This window comes from Lactuca saligna, chromosome 7, assembly GCF_052625555.1.
Source record: "Lactuca saligna cultivar CGN05327 chromosome 7, ASM5262555v1, whole genome shotgun sequence".
NCBI classification, from domain to species: domain Eukaryota; kingdom Viridiplantae; phylum Streptophyta; class Magnoliopsida; order Asterales; family Asteraceae; genus Lactuca; species Lactuca saligna.
In genome coordinates, this window is record NC_136423.1 from 20,299,264 (window position 1) to 20,324,030 (window position 24,767).

At 35.1% G+C, this 24,767-nt stretch overlaps 1 protein-coding gene across 8 annotated transcripts; it reads right to left on the reverse strand.

The window, feature by feature from the left end:
• Positions 1-18,470: 18,470 nt before the first annotated feature.
• On the reverse strand, positions 18,471-24,484 carry LOC145005527 (uncharacterized). 8 transcript variants are annotated; one of them, XM_078964613.1, is made up of 17 exons: positions 24,074-24,484; positions 23,423-23,548; positions 21,978-22,049; positions 21,718-21,831; positions 21,208-21,285; positions 20,918-21,067; positions 20,751-20,813; positions 20,533-20,622; positions 20,284-20,361; positions 20,080-20,169; positions 19,868-19,975; positions 19,717-19,812; positions 19,532-19,639; positions 19,299-19,451; positions 19,080-19,190; positions 18,807-18,916; positions 18,471-18,690 (listed from the first exon to the last, which is right to left on the reverse strand). In XM_078964613.1, the coding sequence occupies exons 1-17, from the start codon at positions 24,324-24,326 to the stop codon at positions 18,604-18,606; spliced, it is 1,887 nt and encodes a 628-aa protein (XP_078820739.1). In that variant the 5' UTR covers positions 24,327-24,484; the 3' UTR covers positions 18,471-18,603. The 8 variants fall into 8 exon arrangements, with proteins under 8 accessions (XP_078820739.1, XP_078820743.1, XP_078820738.1 ...); XM_078964617.1 differs by having other exon boundaries at positions 20,936-21,058; positions 21,978-22,058; XM_078964612.1 differs by having other exon boundaries at positions 20,918-21,058; positions 21,978-22,058.
• Positions 24,485-24,767: the final 283 nt, after the last annotated feature.

A 24,767-nucleotide genomic window follows, 5' to 3' on the forward strand; every position in this document is an offset into this window, starting at 1 on the left:
TGAACTGAAATCATTGTTTGAAGGCCAAAGTATAATTTACTTTTATCTGCTAACGTATTTGCTTCAACATCTGTTTTATAGGTTTCCAAGGGGATTTTTGTCATTTTAAATGAATTTCAATTCCATTGACTACAAATCAAACAGAGTCTGGAATTAATTTCAATTTCGTTTCCTGTCAACAAAGCAATATATGGAATTTAATTCAAATTACTGATATATTACTTTTTTCAATTTAAATTTAAATTCATTGACCAAGATTCTACGAACAAAATAACACATTGGAATGTTGATAGTTATACGGTAATAGAGTCTTATTAAAGGAGATGGAATAAGTATATGTCCTTATCAAAGTAAACATTTTTTGTTGGTGAGTTGGTTCATACATCTTTTTGTTTCATCATTTAGATGTATCGGAGTCCCATGTGTATAGTAAGTTATTATTTGAATTTATAGATGTTATTTTATACTTACTAACATCTAATTCTTTGAACTTTGTAATTACCGAGAATAGTTGGTTCATACATCTTTTTGTTTCATCTAATTCTATTGATTCATTTTTCTATTTTAATTAAATATGTAGACCAGTTTTTCTTTAGATAATAATATTTATAGTTTTTGCTCTAAATTTTTTTTTTTTTTTTTTTTTTTTTTTTTTTTTTTTTTTTTTATGTATGTGAACAATTGATATTTATTTTTCTTTAGATTAGGAAATGATATTTATTTGTCATTTATAGTTTTTGCTCTAAACCTTTAATTTTTTTTTTTATGTGAACAATAGATATTTGACCTTAGGATGAGGTTTTCTTGTATTGCAAGTATTTATTTTTTAGGGTGTAAAAAAGTTTAGTTTTGTATGAAAATCTTACAATTGAAAATGAAATTTTAAAAACATATTTGGTTGATTTATTTTTCAAAAAATTTCAAGAAAATGAAAATTTATTGTTTTCCAAATTGTATGTAAGTTCGAAAAATGATTTTTATAGTTTTCTAAAATTTTAAAATAAAAAATAAAAATCCTATCAATTTTAACCAAACACATATTTTCTAAAAAATTTATTGAAAACTGAATAAAAATTCAACTTTATTTTTTTTAAACATTTTCTAGAATTTAATACAACTTTTTACAACCAAACGCATCTTTAATGTTCATAATTCTCTAAAAAATGAAGTTCAAATTCAAATATATTTATGAATTTGACCTAAAGTTAATAGTTAATCTTTAATATAGCTACAGTTCATACGTAATAATTAATTAATCATTGTGGTAGGATTTTTCAATCTTATGATCACGATCTTATACAATAAAAAACGATCATAAATAAGATTTCCATCTTGACAATGCGATTATTATACATAAAATATGTCACCTAAATTATAATGTGGTCGTGTGATGTTAACACTTTTATTAAAGGGTACATATCTACTATAATAAATAAATGTTTTTTTTTACCACATGTTATTTTCTTATTCATTTGGACACATGATATTTTCTAAAAATTTTAAAATTTTTATTTTCCACTTGTCATTTTATTGTATTTTTTATTTTATTAAATTAAAATTCCACATTTAATGTATAAGGTAATATATATGTAAAGTATTTATTAGAAAGAGTTTATATATATAATGTATTTAATACATTAAAGTCTCATTAGTTTTAATAATTCAAATTTTTTTCATTTTTTTTATAAATTCAAACTTTTCAAATTATTAAAATTTTATATATATATTTTTTAATTAAACTCATGTAATACATGAATTTCACACATAGTATATTTTATTATTAGTAAAAACTTTTACAGCTTATGTGTTATCAAAATGTTACATTAGTTATCACATATTGACACTTAATTACATATTTACGATGTCCATTGTGAATACCAACTACCAAGTGTCAAATGTCAATCGGTACTAAAAATCATGTTTTCTTTATGATTTAGGTTAAAATAAAAAGTTAAAAGCATCATACTTAATTTATTAATTTATATAGTTTTAGACATAAACTAACATTCTGAAATGATGCAAGTAATTTTCCAAAATTAGCGAAGATTAATCTATCATTATTATACATGAAAAGTACTTTGTTGAATGGAAATTTATAGTAGGTCGATTGATATAGGGTGTTATTTGATCCTTGTGATTTTAGTCGATTTTGAGTTCATTAAGAGATTCAGCAGTATAGGAATAGAGGTAGGGGTGTTTGTTTGGATGGATCGGTTTAACTCGATCCTATCAAGTGAATCTAAATTAATTTCGGTTTTCAAAACGTGTATCCAAATATTTCAAACTAAATTCAAATCTGATCCAATCTAACCAAATTATAATTCGGCTGGATCGGTTTTTTACAATTCGGTTTTCAAGAATTAAAGCATTTTAATAAATATATAACTTTACTATTAACTTGCTCTGTAATATCAACTAAAAAATATTGTTTGGTTAGCTGTGAATTAAAATTTATAAATAACGATCAAGAAAAATATATTTTAGTGTACTAATTTATAGACAAGTTTTTTATAAGAAATATATATTAAAGTATTATCATAGTGAAAGGTTTAGTACGTTCAACAATCATATTAACGTGCTAATTAACATATGATACTAATGAGGCACACTAACAACAACTTAATATAATTGATTGTTTATTAAAAATTGATTTTAATAAATATTCAATAAAACTCTTAAAGTTAAAATGGAATTATTTATTTATAGGAAATAATAATTTTCATTAGTAAGTAACATTATATATATATATATATATATATATATATATATATATATATATATATATATATATATATATATATCATATGGTATGAATTAAAAAGTTATGTATAACTTTATGGACTAGTTGAAACCCTTTTATCTTTTACTCAAAAGACAAAGTTTATATTTTATAAATTTTGAGTTTATAAAATTTAAAGAAACTCTTCTCTTTTGTATATAATTTTCAAGAAGAAAGAGTTATGGGCTTTTAATTATTTAAATGAGAGAATAACTCTTTGAGTATTTAAATAAGAGTATAGTCTTTTGATTATTTAAATGAGAATGATTCTTTGATTTTTTAAATAAGGCATGGTCTTGTGATTATTTTATTCATAAAGTAGGGAATTGTTTCTACTATAAATACAAGACTTGATGTTTTTATTTGGCTAGCTTATTCATACTCTCCAAAACCATAACCTCCTTAGAGAAGGTTGCTCTCTCTCTCTCTCTCTCTCTCTCTCTCTTTCTCTCTCTCTCTCTCTCTCTCTCTCTCTCTCTCTCTTTCTCTCTCCCTCTCTCTTTCTCTCTCTGTATGTGTGTGTGTATGTGTTATTCATCTTTTCTAGAAGATTACTTGCTTTTACATGACCTCTTTAAGTTTATATTGGTTATGAACTTAAATCTTAAGGGATTAAGAGTTTATGGACTAGCATCTACATCAAGTTGAGCCATTGTTGGTGTCTCAAAGGTTCCACATTCTTTATCAACTTCCAAGCCTCCAAGAGGATCTAAAGGACTACAAAGGTTGTTATTTCTTCATCCTTCCTATGGTTGGTGTTTTAATCTTTCTATAACTTGCAAGAAGATCCTTGGTGTGCATAAAATGTTATGTTATGTTCAAAATTTTAAATCGTTCGTTACCATATTTTTCTAGTTTATGAAACTATTTTTGAACTAAAACCCAACAATTTGTATTAGAGCCACCTTGCAAGATTGGTTAGATTTTTTTAAAAAAAATATTAGTTTTTGGAGAATATGAATAACTTGTTTTTGTATAAAAAATAAGTTTATATATATTTTCTATGACAATTTTATATTTGTTATTTTATGTGACAAAAGTTTCATACATCTTTTATCATTTAAAGTTGTCTTAAAAAAACAAAAGTTGTTTTATGTGTATGTTGATGTATATGATGTGCATAAATTAGTCAATGATCATTGTGTTTGTTGTGTTGTTGTGTTGGTTGTTTTATAAAAAATGATTGTAATAATTTATTTATTCATATGGTATGTAATAAATTAAATAGATTAGTTTTCTTGTTTATTTTTGTAAAGTAATAAATTAGTTTTAGAAATAATTTATTTGTACAATATGTAATAAGAAATGAAGTTTGGACCATATTTTGAAGACAAAAGAGCAATTTTTGAGGGCGAACACCACTGCCCCCAACTCCAAATCATGTGTGGGGTACCTCGTCTCGTGAGGCTTCAACTGCCTCGATGCGTATGCTATCGCATGACCCTTCTGCATCAATACCGCTCCCAGTCCTAAAATCGATGCATCACAGAATACCATAAAACCTTCCATACCTTCCGGAAGGGCTAATACTGGAGCTACACACAACCTCTGGCGAAGCGTCTCAAAGGAGTTCTGCTGCTCGGGACCCCATGAAAATGCAACACCCTTCCGGGTCAATTTGGTGAGTGGAACCGCAATCTTGGAGAAATCCTTAATAAACCTCCGATAATATCCTGCCAACCCAAGGAAACTCCGGATCTCAGAAGGTGACCTTGGCACCTCCCACCTCATCACTGCGTCAATCTTGGCCAGATCGACCAATATCCCCTTCTGGTTAACGAGATGTCCCAGAAACTGGACCTCCCGCAACCAGAAATCGCACTTGGAAAACTTTGCGTAAAGTTTCTCCGATCTCAAAACTCCAAGAACCTCCCTCAAATGCTCCTCGTGCTGCTCTCTAGATCTCGAATATACCAGAATATCGTCAATGAACACAATCACTGACCGATCCAACATCGGCCGACATACCCTGTTCATGAGGTCGATGAACACAGCCGGGGCATTGGTGAGCCCAAAAGGCATCACCACAAACTCATAATGCCCATAACGCGTCCTGAATGCTGTCTTCTGGACGTCCTCGTCCCGCACTCTCACCTGATGATAGCCCGACCTCAAATCAATCTTGGAGAACCAAGATGCTCCCTGTAACTGATCGAATAAATCGTCGATCCTCGGCAACGGGTAACGGTTCTTGACCGTCAGCTTATTCAATTCCCGGTAATCAATACACATGCGGTGTGAGCCATCTTTCTTCTTCACAAACAGGATGGGTGCTCCCCACGGCGAGCTACTCGGCCGAATAAACCCCTTCCCCAGCAACTCCTGAAGTTGCGAGGATAACTCTTGCATCTCTGGAGGCGCAAGGCGATACGGCACCTTAGCAATAGGCGCGGCTCCCGGAACCAATTCGATACCAAACTCCACTTGCCTCACGGGAGTCACACCTGGTAACTCTTCGGGAAAGACATCTGAGAACTCACGCACCACCGGAACTTCATCCACTGAACTCGGTCTCTCGGAGATCACTCGCATATCCATCACATACGCCACAAAACCCTTACAGCCCTGCTGTAAACACTGCCTCGCCTTAGCAGCTGAACAAAAGGTTGATCCAGAACGTGTACCCTCGCCGTAAACCGAAAGAACTCCCCCACTAGGATCTCGCATAGTCACCAGCTGACGCTCGCAATCGATAACCGCACCGAATCGGCTCAACCAGTCCATGCCCACTATAACACAGACATTACCCATCGCAATAGGAATCAGGTCGATCGGGAACTCAACCCCGAAAATCTCCAATACACATCCCTGGAGGACCTCTGTAGCACAAATCACTCTGTCGGCGGCTATGGAAACCCGCAGGGGCCGACTCAATGCCCCACGACTAACACTGATACGCTGACTAAATGCCAAAGATACAAAAGATCGACTCGCACCCGAGTCAAATAACACTAAAGCAGGTACAGAATTCACAAGGAAGGTACCTATGCATAGCATAATATAAGCATAATATCTCAACACCATAAATAAATAATGAAAAGGAAACGTACCAGCCACAACGTCGGGTGCAGCGCGGACCTCTTCTGCAGTCAGCTGGAAGGCTCTTCCCCGAGCCCTCGGTGCCTCGGCCTTCATGGGCCGACTCTCTGTAGCAGTAGCTCTGATGGCGGCGGGAGCAGACCCCTGAGATGCTCCGCGCAGCAGCGGACACTCTGCCTTCCGGTGTCCGGTCTGGTTGCAGTGGAAGCACACTGCAAATCCCTTGGGGCAATCCTTGGCCATATGCCCCTCCTTGCCACATTTGTAGCAAGACCCTGCCCGACAGACTCCATCGTGACCCTTGCCGCACTTCCCACAAGTGCGGCCCTTCTGGCTCCCGGGTCTGGGATCAGCGGGCTTGGCCCGCTTGGCTGCCGGCTGGGACTGTGCCGGCCGCCGATCCCTCCCCAGAGACTCCGCCTCCTCCCTGGCCTGAGTCTCAAGCTCAATCTCCCTCTTCCGAGCATTTGCCTGAAGCTCGGTAAATATCCGGTACGAGGAGTTCGCAGCGAACTCCCGAATCTCCCGTCTCAGAATGCTCAGGTAACGGATCATACGTGCCTGCTCGATGGACACGTGCTCAGGGCAGAACATCGCCCTCTCATGAAACATCCTCGTAATCGCTGTAACTGACTCGGTACCCTGCTTGAGGGTCAGAAACTCCTGTGCCAGACGCTCCCTCTCCACCTGAGGAACGTACTCATCTCGGAACATGGTAGTGAACCTCTCCCAGGTCACTGCCGAAAGCTCAGTCGGTGTGAAGTGCGCAGTCACAAACTTCCACTAGTCCTTCGCTCCCAAGCGAAGCTGGTTCAGCGCGAACCGAACCTTCAAATGCTCAGGGGACGAGCAAGTGAAGAAGCATCCCTCCATATCAGATATCCACCTCATAGCTACCACCGGATCCTGCGTACCATCAAACTCTGGTGGCTTGGTGTTGCTGAACTCCCTAAACAATGTCGCATCACCTCCCTGGGGTCTTGCCGCAGCAATCGCTGCGGTAGCCGCTGCAACCGCAGCCTCAGAAAGAGCGGCATAGCGCTCGTCAAATGTCTCAATCAACGCGGTCTTAATGGACCCAAACATCTCTGGTAACTCAGCTCTGATGACCGCAGCCACCTCCTCATGAATGATCTGTCGAATCTCCTCATCGCTAGTTCCGGCATCCTCCGGCACGTGACGTGTCCTCACCATGATCAGCCTCTGAAATACAACATGCGATAATTAGAATTCACTCGAACACTCTTACATTCGACAATCCACCCCTCCTTGACTCTTGGCATCCCAAGATTCTTATTTGGACTGTGTACCGCACCGGTGCTTTCAGTAGTACGGGCCCAATACTACTGTCCGCACCGTCTCAGTACACACCCCAAATCTTCCTCTTCGGATCCCAATCCCCAAGTACTCTATTATACTTAAATCACTCTGTAACAGGTCTCACACAAAGCTCTAGCTGCTACCTAATTACTCTCAGCATCTCATAGCAGCTCACCATTCCCTAGGCTAAGGCATCACGAAACAGGCCATTCTAGTCCTATCAGCAATACCTAGCCTACTCAAGCATGCAAACACATCGCATTAATAATTATCACGTAATAAAAGATATTTTGGGAATTCACCGTTCGGGCGCTGGCTGATCGTACACACGTTTCTTCCTGGAAAATCTTTGACTCTTAGAAAATTTTTGGTTTTTATTTTGAAAATATCTCTTTAATTCCTCAGTTTGAGTTCAAATACCCCCGAAGGTGTACCCGAATCCCTCAAACCAAGGCTCTGATACCAATTTGTAACACCGAAAATTTAAACCAAATTTTTTTCAATTTTTATAAAACATAATTCCATCAATATTCATTATAACAGCCATTTTAATTGTCCAACAAAACAATACAAATCCCAAGATCATAACGTCAAGCTCCAAACGTGTGTGTGTACGGATCAAGCCGGCGCCTTCCCGCGGTCGTCACTAGTACCTGAAACAAATAACATCAACACTGTAAGCACAAGGCTTAGTGAGTTCCCCAAAATACCACATATAACACATATTAGCCACTCTAGGCTATAACTCTGTGGGTCCGTGCACCCAAACTCTGTGAACCCTCAGGTTCTAACTCTTATAAACATGCACCACATAAATCACATAGAAATCATGCAGTACAACACATAACATACATAGCATACAAATACCCCATCAAATAGCTCTGGTTACCTACTCAAGGTAAAGTATAGTGAGAAGACTCACCTCGCGTATCTCGGTATCTCACGAATCCTGGAAATCCCTCGTGCTCGATCCTCCGAGCTCTAATCCTCCTATAAAATTATACGTTTCTAATTAACACTTTATATCTCTAAGGTTGACTATCTATAAGAAGTCAACACAGGTCAACTCTGGTCAACGGTCAATGGTCAACTCTGACCGGACTCGGCGAGTACCATGGCGACTCGGCGAGTCTAGACGTTTTCACCAACCCTCTGAAATCCTCTTACTACACGTCGAGTATCCCCCCCTTTACTCGACGAGTTTCACCTGGATGAATCGCGGGGCCACCCCGACTCAACTCGCCGAGTCTCAAGGACAACTCGGCGAGTCCAAGTTTGACTTAGTCCACTCGTCATCCCTCTCCAACTCACCCTGACTCACTGAGTCTACCCATGACTCGATTGGACCACTCGCTGAGCAGTCCCAAGGCAATCTTCAAGCTACTCGCCGAGTCGGATGAACAGACTCGGCGAGTCCATGCCATGCAACCACTCAAACTCGCTTCTAAGGTCAGATCTGCTTCCAAAAACTATAGATCTGGCCTCCCTCGACTGATTCATCACGTAAAGCTCCTATCTTGGTGCTCATAACACACCCTATAGCTCAATAATGGAGTTTTTGACCTAAGGCATGAGGATTCCAATCCAAAGCCTCCATTGATCCCCAAAAAGCTTGGGTAAAGGGACACTCTGGACCTCTAAGGGTCCAGATCTATGGTTCCAACCTCATAAGGGACCAAAAGGACACCAAATCTTGCCATAAAAGGGTTCAACAAACCCTAAATCGCAACAAGCTTCACTAAACAGAAAATAGTCCGAGATAATACCTCTAGAGTGATGATCTAAGCTCCAAATCCACGAAATAGCAACCTCCTTTGCTTCCTCTTGCCTAGGGTCTCCTTCTTCTTGCTAAATAACACACACAAGATCAAGAATGGCTCCCTTCTCTTCACAAATCGCTCAAGAACACTAGGGACACTCACTGAGGGTTGGGTGAGCACAAATGACGGCCATAAGGCCCTTTAAATAGGCCTCAAACCCGGAGATTTAGGGTTTCATTACACAGCGCAGACTCGCCGAGTCCATATCCTGGACTCGCCGAGTCCAGGCGCGCACCAATGTTCCATCCCGCGTCCCTACTCGGCGAGTCTGAGCTCCAACTCGCCGAGTCCCTCTCACAATATAACAAAAAAATTAGATTACAAGCTACCTGGTAAAATCCGGATGTTACATTCAATTTAGCACATCTAAATTTATGTCTCAGTTATTTTATTCAAATGTTTGATCATTTACTTAACCGTTTTTCATAACGATAATATTCATATTCTGAAATAATTAACTTCTATTTATGAGACTAGATCTCTTAATAAAGTTGTGGAGTAAATATCAACATTTCATAAATAAAATTAAGTTCTATATGCAAACACTTTTGACTTAAACTTGTTTTAAGTCGCATATTTGACATTGTTATCTTTATTATATAATTGACATTCACATATGCCAACTTCAAGAAATGGATATTTGAAGGCAAATAATATAGTTTATTTGACATATGTGAACCTTATTTATATGTAAATTATTCCTAATGATATTTTCACTAAGGTGTAGAGAAAATAATTAAGGAACTATACACTTTCGTGTAGGGATGAGATTTAGAATCAGAAAACTGGACCGAAACCGAAACCGTTAGAACCAGAATATGTAGAACTGGTTCGTGTCCCGGATTTAAAGAATGGCTTTATCCGGGTTCCGGGTAATCCGGGTTTGTCCTTCAGGTTCAGGTAAATCGGGTTTAAGAACCGGAACAGTGTTAGAAACCGGAACCGATTTTAGGGACCGGAACCAGTTTTTATGAAAAGTTTAAAACATGAATATCTCGTTCATTTGAAGTCGTATTGGCATGAGGTTTTTTCCGGAGTGTAGTTTATAGGTTGTACATGATTTTAGACTATAATTTTGTCATTTTTTAGCTAATATTCATTGACTTACAATCCCCCAAAGTCGGGATATCAAAGATGTGAATTTTTTGTTTTTCAACTTTATTTTTATATTTTGTGAAATTTTAAAAATGCATATCTAATTCGTTTGAAGTCGGATTATCATGAGGTTTTTTGAAACGTGTAGTTTAGAGTTTGTAAATGAATTTATATTATAATTTTGTCATTTTTTTGTTTCATATCCATTGACTTACAATCCCCCAAAGTCGGGATATCAATGCTGTGAATTTTCTGTTTTTCAACTATATTTGTATGTTTTGTGAAATTTTAAAGATGCATATCTAATTTGTTTGAAGTCGGATTATCATGAGATTTTTTGCAACGCGTAGCTTAGAGTTTGTACATGGCTTTAGACTATAATTTTATCATTTTTGGTTTTATATTCATTGACTTATGGTCCCCCAAAGTCGGGATATTAATGTTGTAAATTTTCCGTTTTTCAGTTTTATTTTTATATTTCGTGAAATTTTAAAAATGCATATCTAATTCGTTTGAAGTCGGATTATCGTGGGGCTTTTTTCAACGTGTAGTTTAGAGTTTCTGCATGATTTTAGACTATAATTTTGTCATTTTTCGTTTAATATTCAATGACTTACATTCCCCCGAAGTTGGGATATCAAAGTTGAAATTTTTTCGATGCTCAACTACTAAGTAATTACCAAAAAAATTTGGATTTCCTGATTTTTCCGGTTCTAGACCCACTTTACCCGGTTCTATTCGACCCACTTTAGTGTTTCAGGATTTTCTGGTTCTAGACCCACTTTACTCGGTACCTTACCCAGAACCGAACCTAAACCGGTTCCTATATACCAATCCAGTTTCCGGTCCTACAAAATCTCGTTAACCAGCACCTGGGTTTTCCTGGTCATGGTCTACCGGTCCGGTTTTGGACTCACTTTCATCCTTACTTTGGTGTATGAATTCCTTTCTAATGAATGTATGAGATTAATCACAAGATACCAAATCAACTTTATTAACAACTATAATAGTTTTAATTATATTTTACATGCTAAAACATAGTTGTGAAATCTTTGTTGAAGGTTTCAAAAGTTGAGATACAAACCGATAAGAACTATCTAAGGCCTTAATGATAATAAATGATGAATTAAATCTTACTTGGTATGATTTACTTTCTAATCGATAGAGATATCATCCGTTAATATTTTTGGGATAATACTTCAATCACTATTAATTGTATCTTGAATACAAATACCAGCTAATAAGTAGATTAAACATTTTATAAGATTAAGTATGGAAAAGCTTCATCCTCATCTTACTTAATGTTTTATGGATTTGAAGCCAATGTTGGCTTCTAAACCCAAAATCTACTAAATACATATTTGTATAATACTCTAAATGTGACCTAGATTGTTATATGCAAACCCACCAAGAATAGGTTCTTTTATTCTTGTGAAAGCTAAGTTAGTAAAAAGCAAGCTTCTAATGACAAAGCAAGAGGGAGGTACATGGAACTTGAAGCAGCTTAAGGATCATAACCTTACGTAGTAATAGTTGGCACTAGTTTTAACAAGGATTGTTAAACTTGAATAATAGCTATTCATAAACACAAAATGTTCGCATTAGCGGTAGAAATCATCTATGACTTGAGAAATGTAGAATCTCTCATTGATGAGCTTTTATTGATGGCTTCTGGAAAATCCATCAAATTCCAAGATGCTATGTCAGATCTCGAATCTGATAAATGACTTAGAGTCATGAACCTGAGATGTAATCCATGTATGATAATCAAGAATGGGGTTGATTAAAATTTATCCCTATAGCAAGGCTAGAAGGAGTGAATGAATCTTCTAAGAAAGAATAAATTACATGGATAACCACCCACATTTAAAGCAAGACTTATAGTAAAAGAATTTTCTCATACTCATATCATTGACTATGGTCTTCATCATACTCATGACATTGACTATGATCAAACCTTTTTCACAGGTAGCTATAATTAGATCAACAAGGATATTATTTGCTATAAATTCATATTCTTAATATGAGATATAGTAAATAGATTTCAAGAAAGACTATTTTTCTTAATATACATCTACTGGTAGATATCTATATAGATTAGCCTGGAGGTTTTCTTAATCCAAGTTATCCTAGCAAAATGTTGAGATCCACTTGTGGATATAAAGCAAACATCTAAATGTTATACTCATCATTTTATGTAAAACTATAAAGTGTGATTTTATATCCAAAATGAATAGAACATGTATGTTTACTAGGAACTAGTGGGAGCATAGTGAAATTCCTAATCTTGTATGAATAAGACGTACTTAATCATTTGAAATCACATTCTGACTAAGCAATGTCGTTTTCACCTTGACTCGGAAAGTGTTTCTAAAATGAAAGACTTAGGAAGGTGAAGATACATTTTTGGAATGTAAAGTCTATAAGGGATAGATAAAATGAATGTTAAAAGTTTCATGTCCTTATACATATATTGGCAATATCTTGAAAGGGATCAAGACACAAGATTCTTTTGGAGAATTCCTGGCATTGTCATATAGCACCATTTTGAGCTAGCCTCAAAATTACATAGCTTATAGGTTTAAACTAGATGAAATGATTTATATTCTATTTGTTTGGAAAATAAATTCATCATTTATGCCATATTATGCATAGGACATGGTATTTGATCATGTTGTAAGCATGTCATAGGATACTAATTAAATACATGGTTAATTCACTGGATGGCTAAGAGAGCATTCTAAGCGTACTTTAGAAGAACTAAGAGAGTATCTAAGACAATCAATTTAGAAAGGATCTATATGGAAAGAGCTACATAATATGTTAATTTCAAAACGGATAGAAATAATTATGAATTATAATTGGATTCTAACATCATTATGAAATGAAGGGTAAGTTTTGTTGGAATAAGGTCCAAGAAAAAGCATAATGACACAATCTACTACAATATAAGATTACACTGCTTTAGAAGTTGGAATAAGATCATAGAAAAAGTATGTTGATTTCTAAAATTCAAGGATCACATAGAAATTTTTGTGACTTCGAGAGTATACTTAATCAAGCTAAGAGACTCTATGTCACGAAAGAACACCAATCAAATTCTCCAAGATATTTAACTATACCTAGAGTAAATTTAAGTATGGAGATGATAATATTCACAGAATTCACAAAAATTAAATGTAACTCCTCGACTCTCAGGTGATAATTTTATGGATTTAAATTTCATAATTTCAAGGTCTACTCGACTAGTTGGATGCCCTGACTCGTCGAGTAGAAGCGGATCGGGCCATGTGGTTAAGTGACCTACTCGCCTTAAGTGTAAAACTCGATTTCAAGCTTGGTTTTGACATTATAAAACTTTAGAGCCTTGTATGCACGTAAAGTTTGCAACTTTACGTGATAAACATGTCTTGGGAAGCTGGATCTACAATATGGAACCTTAAAATGGCTTAGTAAGCATCTGAATGGATAATGGACTGAAGGGACTCAGCGAGTTGCATGGTCAACTCGACGAGTCCGATGAAGATTGTCGTGCATAGATTTATGCATGGACTCGGCGAGTCAACTGGGGTTTTCCTAACTTTTGGACACGCATGGACTCCGCGAGTTGTAGGGAAAACTCGACGATTCAGTGGGGGTATTTCACGACTACTCAAGTTCTGGAAGGACTCGACGAGTCGGGTCAACATGGACTGTAGACCTTGACTGTTAACTATAACTTTGACCAAGGGTTGACTAATTGACTTCTGGGGCATTTTGGGAAATTGGAAATTTACAAGTATGGTTTTATGGTGAATATAGGTGGTGGAGTTTGTGACGGTGATCCGAGAGTTTGAGCTTATCTTTCGAGTAGACAGTTGCAAGGTGAGTTACCTCACTATACTAAAGGGTCTAAGGCGTCATGGTCGGCCCATTGGATATGATATCCTAGAAGTTTGTAGTACGATGAGTATGAGTTAGTGTTGCATGTTAGTTGTTATGCCAGTTAGGTAGATCTGTAGGACTACCTGTAGTATTATGTGATTATTTGTATATGCATTAGTTGTGTTATATGTCGACATATTATGTGGGATGGGTTGAGGCGATACTGCTTCGTGCGGTAACCAACAAACCCGGGAGCATTCCAGATACGAGTTGAGGGAGACTCGTACTGTAGACTTGATGGCAATCCAGATGTGAGTTGTGGGCCCGGAAGGCAATCCAGACGCACACTGTGAGCCCAGGGGTAATCCAGTTTGTAAAGTTGTGGACCAGTACATGCTATTACTTATATATGTGTTATGTACAGTATATCGGTATTTTGGGGGAACTCATTAAGCTTTCGGGCTTACAGTTTTCAGTTTATTGTTTCAGGTACATCAGGGGGATCGCGGCAAGGCAAAGGCATGAGCGTACAACTCCTTGTGTTTTGTTTATGTTTCAGGGAAAAACTCTGATATTATACATTTTAAAAACAAGTTTGTAATGATTTAATGGTTTTGAAATGTTTTTAAAAGTTTAAATTTGTCATGATTTTATGGGTGTTACATTAAATTTTGACAGGTCCATTGATAAAGTCATTCATTTGAGCTAAATATGATTGGTCACACTTTAGCTAGAAGACTTTATTATTCTAGAAATGGGTTTTTGATTTGGATTTTGTATTTGGATATTAGAACATTATAACAACAATTATTAGATAATGTTATGATATATTGGGATATAGTCATCACATTAATACTTGTTGTGTTCTATATTAACATGTTTAATCCATGAATAATGTTATGTTTCTAAAAGTTCATAATCGGTTATAATTGGGATCAAGTATAATGTAAGACTAATATGAATTAGATTAGTTGACTCTCACTAGATGAAAGTAGGAAAGTGGTTGTAACTTGTAACCAAGTTTCATAGGTACTTGTTAGAGAACTAGTATTGAACCGACCCGCATCAAGATCATCTCATGGATCGCTATCATGAATGATACTTAATTAAAAGGTACTATCTTTGTATCCTGAACACCTGAGATACATAGTGAGACTTAAGTATAGGGATTACTATGCTTTGATATGGTCAAATGTTGTTCCTTAACCGGGCAGTTATAAAAGCCATTTTCAGGTATGGTATGAACTATGCAAGAGGCTTATGTAGTCAAGATGAGATTTGTTCCTCTTGTGTATTGAGAGTTAGACATCTAAGGCGCCTTACCAAAAGTTGAACAACCAATGAGATTGATCGCGATCCATATCTCATGTTCAACATGATTTCTATAGCAATGGGATAACTAATAAACTTACCTTATACACCAATTGTAGCTTTGAGTTTTTGGAATTGGGTGTTGATAGAATGGCACAAAGCCGTATGTTATTGGGGGCAGTTAAATGTTGCTAGATATTCACCACTGTCTATATCAGTCTTATATGAGCGCCTTGTTTGATATTGGGCTGACCGAGTTAGGTCAGACCTTTTATGCTGACTCGGTCAGCAAAATGTGTTTGATAAGCAATTTTCATCCATCTGACTCGAAAAGATGCATCGGGCCCGGAAAGGAAATCAAATTCGGCTGACTGGGGAAATGAAGAAAAAAATATCACGCATACCCTTTCCCCTAACGAAGCGCCTCCCTTTCAACTCCTTTCTTCTCTCGCAACACCAGCAAGCGACGTCACCAGCAAGCACCAATCAAGCATCGATCGAAGGTTTCTCATCATGTAATAGTTTCGATTTCTCCTTCCTCGTCTCATAATACTTTCGATTTTAGCCGTCTTCAACCAACAACATTGATTTCTGTAATAGTCGTTGTTTCGATTTTTGGTGATTTCGATTTTAGCTTCCTCGTTTCTTCCTCATTTCGATTTTTGCTAAATGTTGTTGAAAGTTCAACTTTTGTTTTTTCAAATTTTGGTTGTTGAGATGGATAAATGTTTACTAAGGACCCAAAGAACTACAAAGGTTGTTTCCAAGCCTCCTAAAAGGACCCAAAGAACTACAAAGGTTGTTATTTCTTCATCCTTTCTATAGTTGGTGTTTTAATTTTTCTATAACTTGTAAGAAGATCCTTGGTGGAAATAAAATGTTATGTTATGTTCAAAATTTTAAATCTTCCATTACCATATTTTTCTAGTTTATAAAACTTTTTTTGAACTAAACCCAACAAATAGATGAAATTTTTGAATATGCTAAAAGAATAATTTAGTAAATTTATAAATTATTAAAGTTATATATTAAAAAGAACAAAACAATAAATTATTGTTCGGTTTTTTTGAACTATTCGGTTTTTATTTTATAAACCAAAATCAATCTAAAATCCAAAATAATAATTTGTTTCTATTAAAAATCAATCCAAAAATCCGAATATCTGAAACAAATAGTCTAATCCAAATTGTCCAATTGGATAATCCGGTTTTATCCAAATAATCAACAATCTTAAATAAAGGGTTAAACTAACACATCTTTTAACAGTATTTTTGCCTTAAAATTATTAAAACCTTTTAAATTATTTTATTTCATATATACAAGCAAGTAGACTAAATGTCAATTTTAGGTAGGCTAAAGTCATAAACTATGTGGAGCGTTATTATAGGCCTTTACACCCTTAAATAAATAACTTAAAACGTCACTATATGTGATATATATTATTATTAGCACAAATAACAACCAACTCACCATGCAATTTAAAGTGAAATCTATAATGGTGTTTTTAAATGTTTTGATAGATAAACAAGCTTAAAAAAACTAAGCATGTAAGGAGTGGGTGCTGTACAGGATCTCTCTCTCTCTCTCTCTCTCTATATATATATATATATATATATATATATATATATATATATATATATATATATATATATATATATATATATATATATATATATATGGTGGCAAAGTGAGATGGACAAGCTAGTTGACCATGGTGAACTTGACACCACTCCTACTAGCCTAATTAAACTTGCGATTGTTCATGTATTATCTGTTACGCACTCAATTATCCATGTATTAACTATTAAACAATGTTTTAAAAATCGGTTTGAACCGGTTGGACTGGAAACCGGAAGATGGAGCGGTTCAACTATCACTGGTTTTACGTAGATTTTTGAACCGGATTGAACCGGCTGGTTTTTAGAAAAACTCAATCAAACCGATCAAAATAAACCGGTTAAACTGGTTAAACCGAAGAAAAACACATAGAAAAGAATTATTTGCATAATAAGTTTTGGTGATTTTTTTTTTCAAATCTATTTAGTTTTCTCTAAATAAAAACATATGATAAATGTTATAAAGTTTTTTGATGTGTGTGTATTCATCGAAAGCTATATTTTTTTCGGTATTATACTTTATTTTCTTTTTGATCTATATGGATTGATGTAAAATACTAAATATTATTATGTATTATTTTAATATCTTTGTATTGATCTACAACTTATTTTATATATATATATATATATATATATATATATATATATATATATATATATATATATATATATATATATATATATTTAATGTTTGAACTTGTAAACATCAAATTCATGATTTATATATGCATGAATGTGTAGGAAAATAGAAAACAATATGAAAATGATAGAAACCGGTTGACCGACGATCGAACCGGTCAAACCGGGAACCGATCACCATACCGGTTCAACTAAAAAACCGGTTTTTTAAACATTGCTGTTAAGCACTCTCATTCGTTTATATATTTGTTGTTTTTGGAAAATAACATAAGTTCCTTAAAATGCAACATATTTGACATCAAATTTTACTAAAATACAGAAACCTTTGACATTGATAGTTTTCGTAAAGGTTTCGCTTTCAGAAAAAAGTTAGGAAAAAAAAAAAATTTTAAAAAATAAATAAATAAATAACAGTCTTTGTAGAAAAAATCGTTAAGAGCCGAGACGGCTTAGAAAAGAAATTAAAAGATACAATCTTTAGTATTCTCCTTGTAAATACACAATCAAATTCGCTATATTAAATATAGCCATCCTTATAAGAAAAATAAATAAATAAGTTTTACGTACTTTGTGATGTTTTTTTGGATTTATTCTTTTTATTTGTCCGTATGATCAAACTTTCCTAAACTACTGAAACTCCAACTAAGCAAAAAAAAATTCAAAATTTAATTGTTAACGAACCAATTGAAGAGGAGAGGAGAGGAGAGGTGATTACACATGGGTTTATTTGATGAAATTTTATAAGTATGTGGGTCTTTTTTTGCCTCAATTTTCAAGGTTCCGATAAATTGAGACTTTTAAGATGACAAAAAAAAAATACGTTTTCAGCTTCTAGGCATGGATGATGGATCACACATTTTTTTCAACTTTTGACTTTGTTATTTTGGTCTTCCTTATTCCGGTCAAAATGTTGGACTAAAGAACCTAAACAACATAATTTGACACCATTTAATATAAGGTTTTAGATGATAAGATAAAGAAGTCATAAGCTTTGAATCACATTTTCTATGTTAATCTAGAAAAAGATGAAGTTTATAAGAACTGGAAACCATATACAATAATAATAAAAATAAAAATAATAATAATAATAATAATTGAGCATCATAGCATGTATCAAGAGTTAGTACTTGAAGCCCGTTTGCACACGCTTCAAGTGGCGTCGGGCTCGCCGCTGCTGTTCAGAAAGTGGGGGACGCCGATTTTGATCCTGCCAATTTTTACATAAAAAATAAATAAATAAATAAAAGGGTATTTTAATAGCAGTATAATGGGAGGAATATGAAATATTTATACAAGTATAAATAAAAGCAGGAAGTAGCTTACCCCGATTTCTGTTTCGGTGCTGCAATTTACACATCTAACTTTTGGTGCCCCGTATGGGTACATTAGCAGCACGTCACAACCTCCACATATCACCTGCCCTACTTCATGTTCTGCATGCAATGCCAAACAAACAAACAAACAAACATATTAATATTAATAAACTCTCGCTCTCTCTATATTCAAAAAAAAAAAAACGGGTGGATGGCATAAATAATAGAGAAAATGAAAAAAGAAAAGAAATTGAGTTATATATCAATGGAGGGAGGTATGGACCTTCGAGGACGTAATTTTCTTCCAAACAGCATCCACACTCGACATAGCGAGCACCTTTTGGATAGCTGAGTAATCGTCTACAAGAACCACACACCATCTGTCCCATTTCTTCTTGCATATCATCAAATCAAATGAAATCAAATCAGCCACTGATTTTTAAAGTGTGTTTGCCATTCTAAATACTAAAACATAACTATAAAAAAAGACCAAATAACTTACCAGGAATATGATTATTTGTTTTTTTTGTTGTTGTGGATGGACATGGAGGCTGTTGTCTTGAAGGTGGTTGTGGTTGAGGCCTTTCTGGTTCTACAGCAACAGCAGCCTCCACATTCTTTTGTTTTTGTTCAAGCTCCAATCCCATTCTTTCACCTTAACAACATGTTTCATGTTTTAGGTTTTTCTGAATTTAAATGCATTGACATTGAATAAAAGTTTTTTTCAAAGCTTGCCTATTGAATGAGGAGGAGGTTGTGGAGTTGGAGTTGAACTTGAACCCCAACCTTGCCCATCTTCATCTTCTTGTTGTTGTTGTTGTTGATCATCCTCAATCTTCGACTCTAATAATATCATATCATATGTCAGCCGGTTAGTCAACAAGCTAGATCTAGGCAGATAATTACTTATCAATTATGACCTGATGGAGGAGTACACTTGGAATCCCATCCAGGTGGTGGTCCTTCGTCTGCTTCTGAGTCTTGTTCTTCCACTGTTATAGCTGAGTTCTCACGCCCTATGTATATTATTTATATTACAAAGCCAACAAATAATTATGATTTAAGAATTACCTGAGGGAGCTACTTCAAGTGCTGGAGCTGGACTATGATTTGGTTGTTGGGGTTGGGGCCCATCTCCATTTTGAGCCTTGTGTTGAATCTCCTCTGTTGTCTTTATATCTGATATGATATCTCTCTAGTAGTTAGTTAGGACTTATAGTTACAAGATAAGATAAAAGGATAAAAGATTATAAGAATTAACCAAAAAGAGTTGTCTGTTTGACCTGTTGATTCGGGTTGGGGATGAGACTTGGAATCCCATCCAGGTGGAGGTCCTTCGTCTTCTTCTGAGTCTTGTTCTTCCACCTTCACATCTGAGGTGAGTTTTTATTACTTACATATCATGATTCATGAATGATGCCATGGTTATCATAATTTCTTTAAATGAATCTCAGTTGCATTACTATGATAATAACAACAGTTTTCACCTGACAGAACTAGTTGTGGTTGAGGAGTAGGATGTTGTCCATTCCAGGCACCTTGTTGTGCATCCTCAGTCTGCTTATCTGAGATATGTCTTCTGCTTGTTAGGATATAACATAATTTATATTCATGTCTTCTTACACAACAATAAAAGAAGCTGTATAAGATATTAGGCCCACAGAATATAACAGGTTGTATTGTGTTTGGCAATGCCACAGATTATATAATTAACCAAAAAGAGTTGTCTGTTTGACCTGTTGACTCGTGTTGGGGTTGACACTTGGAATCCCATCCAGGTGGAGGACCTTCATCTTCTTCTGAGTCTTGTTCTTCCCCCTTCATATCTGAGATAATGAAACTTATTTACATATTCTCATTCAAAAACTGAACATAACTAGAATTACAAAAGATTATGACAATTCCTTGAAATGAATCTCAGTTATGTTACTATGATAATAACAACATGTTTCACCTGATGGAACTAGAACAAGTTGTGGTTGGGGAGCATCTTGTTGCACTTCCTCAGTCTTCATATCTGAGACATGTCTTCTGCTTGTTAGGATACATCATAATCATATGTCTTACACAACACTCATTTCATCACAATGAGATCTAAAAAGAGTTTTCTTTTTTTTTTACTTTGACTTTGACTTTGACCTGACTGAGTAATTGTTGGAGCTGGAAATGGCGTTTGCAATTCGGGTTCAGGCTGACACTTGGAATCCCATCCAGGTGGAGGTCCTTCGTCTTCTTCTGAATCTTGTTCTTCCACCTTCATATCTGAGTTCACTTCTCACATATTACTTCTTTAGGATTATGATTCTTTACATGTTCTCATTCAAAAACTGACTATAACTAGTAATAAAGGGTTATGATCCTTCCTTCAAATCAATCTCAGTTGCTACAATAATAATGATAAAAGGTTTCACCTGATGGAACTAATTCCAGTGCAGCAGTAGCACCATTCCCATTCCTGACATCTTCTTGCAAATCCTCCGTCTTTGTATCTGCTTGTTAGGATACATGTCAACATCTAAAACTGAAGGGTAATTTCGGAAGACTAACTTTAGATGTATTATTATTTCAAGTTGGGCATCATTAAACTTGTTGGTGACCTATTAACTATGCCAAGCATCAAGTTTTACAGGTAAACTTTGTGACATGTCAGTGTTGACTGTTGAGCCATCCTATGTGGCAAAACTGTCCACCTTGTCCTCCACATGGCTTTTTTTTTATATATATTTCCTTTACATTTCTTATATGTACTTATTGTTTTATGTGTGAGCTCATCAAACACCAGTGTATTCAAAGTCAAGAACTAAAATTCAAGAGATAGGAAAAGTAAGTCTGCATGAACATTCAGTTGGCAACCTGTACATGTATTTATTAATCACAATCATAAAGCATTATAATTAAGTAAAAAGAGATCTCTGTTTGACCTGATTGAGTAATTTGTGGATATGCCACTTGTAATTCAGTTTCAGGAAGAGACTTGGAATCCCATCCAGGTGGAGGTCCTTCATCCTCTGAGTCTTGTTCTTCCACCTTCGTATCTGAGTGTTTACATATCATAAAACTTATTAGGGTTATGATTGTTTAAAAACTCTCATTCCAAAATGAGCATAACTAGCATTAAAAGTTTATGATCATTCCTTTAAATGAATCTCACTAATATTACAAATATAACAAAAGATTTCACCTGAAGCAATTAGTTCTGGTGCAGCATCCTCTCCATTCCAACCATCTTGTTGCACATCCTCCATCCTTATATCTGATATGTCTGATCATTAGGAATTACCAAAAAAACAGGTTTACATAACGCTCTCATTTCATAACAACAAATAGGGTCCACATTAAAATCTCAAAGGAACTTAAAGAAAACCCATACATTAAAACGGGTTGTGGTCACCTAGGTGATGTGGTGCTAATTGCTAAATCATCCTATATATAGCCTAAGACTCTAAGTAATCCATCAAACAACCTGAGAAATTAGATAGTAATCAAGTGATACAGATTTGATAGAAATCAAGAGAGAAAGAGTGGAACTAAGGCTTGAATTGAATGATTTCCCACTTTTGAGATGTGAAAATCTCTCCCATTGACAGCTTCATACAGTAAAAACATAATCCCTAATACTACCTGACCCTTTTATTTGCACACTAGCTTAGCTTCTAGAAACTAACTCTTCTAATAGACTGCACCTCATGAGAGAGAGAGAGAGAGAGAGAGAGAGAGAGAGAGAGCTAACACCTGTTTGACTTTGACTTCTAACTAATTTAACTATTTTGACCTTCTATAAGAAGCGAACCATATAGGAAGCTCATCATCAAGCAGCAAAACGAAACCGGTTTAGTGCTTAAGCAACAGCTCAAAGAAAATCCATACATAAAAGATAAATACCTAAAAGTTAACATTTGAAAAGAGCCAGAAATCAAGCCGAAAAACAAGAAACTGGAACTCTTATTTTTGTTTATACAAAAAGGGAAATCCTTGAGATTAGGTCAAATAAGGAACTTTCCCCCAAAAGCTAACCTTGTAGTTGAGAACTGCAATTTGATGATGATGATGAGAGACTCAAAGATGATCTTTGGTGATTATATTCGTCTTCTCACCCCCGATGCAAATTCCTTTTATCGTAAGAACCTTAGATTTTTTCCATTAGATTTCCCTCTTTCATCTACTACTATTTTCTTTCTTATTGTGAGGCATTTATAACTTAATGTGGGTATTTAATGTGATACATACATACATGCATACATACATACATACAGACAGACATACATACATACATACATACATATATACATACATACATACATACATACATAGACGCACACATATATATACACGCACGCAAGCACATGCAGGTGTGTACAATATGTTTTTTTTGAAAAGATAATAATATAATGCTTGTTGAATAGTAGTTGTAAATTAGCTAATATTAAGTGTAAACTTAATGTGTATAGTTTGTCTTAATTTACTACTGTTATCTTTTTCCTTTTCAAAATTGAAATGGAACAAAATTTACAAGCTCGTTAAGGTACAAAATGTTTTGTTAAAGATTTCATACATAGTTAAGATACAGGTGAATGCAAGGTTTCACAATGGCATATAGTATAAAGTGATGATGGCAGCTTAATTCACCTGATGAAATTGCTGAAACAGCTGCAGGTGTAAGCATATGCTCCACTTGTTCTTGTAGCTGATATGTATTATCCCATCCAGGTGGAGGTCCTTCATCTTCAGAATCTTGTTGCTCCATGTTTAAATCTGAGATGTGACACATTAGTTCTTCCAAACCACAAAACACCTCAAACTTACCATGACAGATTATGAGGTCATAACTTGCAACAAAACTGGTGGAAATTAAATGATAAAACGGGTGTTTGAATATGCTGCAAAAGTGGTTATGGAAATTGCAGGTAGCAATAATCAATTTTCCTCTAGTGTTCTAATTTTCTGTTGTTAGCACCAACATTATAAGATTTGGAAATGCAGTTAAAGGGATGACATATGAAAACTACTATTGAGGGTGAATTGAAGCTTACTCAACTATGGCTACCTTTTTTAATTGATTATATATGATTCTGATTATAAAGTATTTGAAAACACACACCAAACGCCCCTAATTTTCAAGTGCTTCATAAGCAATTCTTCAATTCGTTCTGAATATCAAATTACATACATCTCAAGTCACATACAAGTACATTAATCGAAGTCCCAATCAAAGGAAAAGAAAATATCAAAACACATAACCAATATAGAAATAGAATTGGGGAAAAGAGGAGAATATACCTCTAGGGGAAGACGGAAGAGGCGGAGTGGGAGGTAAAGTGGAAGCGGGTGGAAGGTCAATCATGTCTAATAACGGCGGCAACTGTGGTGATCCATCTTCCTCTTCATCTTCATCTTGTTCGATTTCCTCAGATTCATCTTCAGAATGATCCTCAGCCTTCAATAATTCTTTTGGTTCCTCAGACTCCAGCTTAACCTTTTTTGGTGTCCGTGGTGACGACCGCCCTGATGGAGCTCCGTTGTCTTCCTCCATTATTGTTAAATATCTGAATCGTCTGACCAGAAAGACACCTCCTGTAAAGTGTATACCCCTCAAACTATGGCAGGAGAGTGGAGTGTGTGCAACAGCCGATGAGACCTTGGACTAAACTTGGGAGGGAGTGCACACGCAAAATTCAAAGAGAAGTCGAATTATAGAATTTTGCTATGAAAGCAAATCTCTAAACAAATAGTATAACATAAAATGATTACTAATTTTAGATCCATTTTTATTTTTAGTTTAATTTTATACTTAGCTTATAATCCGGAAAACCATCATTGATAAGTTTAAAAAAATTATATAGACAAAAAAATTAAAAACTATAAAAAAATCATTTGATTCTGAATTGTAAGTAACTACAACTTTATTTGATAAGTAAAATAAACATAACACTTTAATATAAATTTTGAAATACTTCTTTGAACATAATATAGG

Excerpts from the sequence above, each read along its gene's own strand:
- LOC145005527 (XM_078964610.1), bottom strand. The coding sequence starts at position 24,326 with ATGGAGGAAGACAACGGAGCTCCATCAGGGCGGTCGTCACCACGGACA. Across the intron at positions 23,549-24,073 it reads TCTTCCGTCTTCCCCTAGAG|ATTTAAACATGGAGCAACAA; the intron begins GTATATTCTCCT and ends GTCACATCTCAG. Across the intron at positions 19,640-19,716 it reads CAAGTGTACTCCTCCATCAG|AGTCGAAGATTGAGGATGAT; the intron begins GTCATAATTGAT and ends TGATATTATTAG.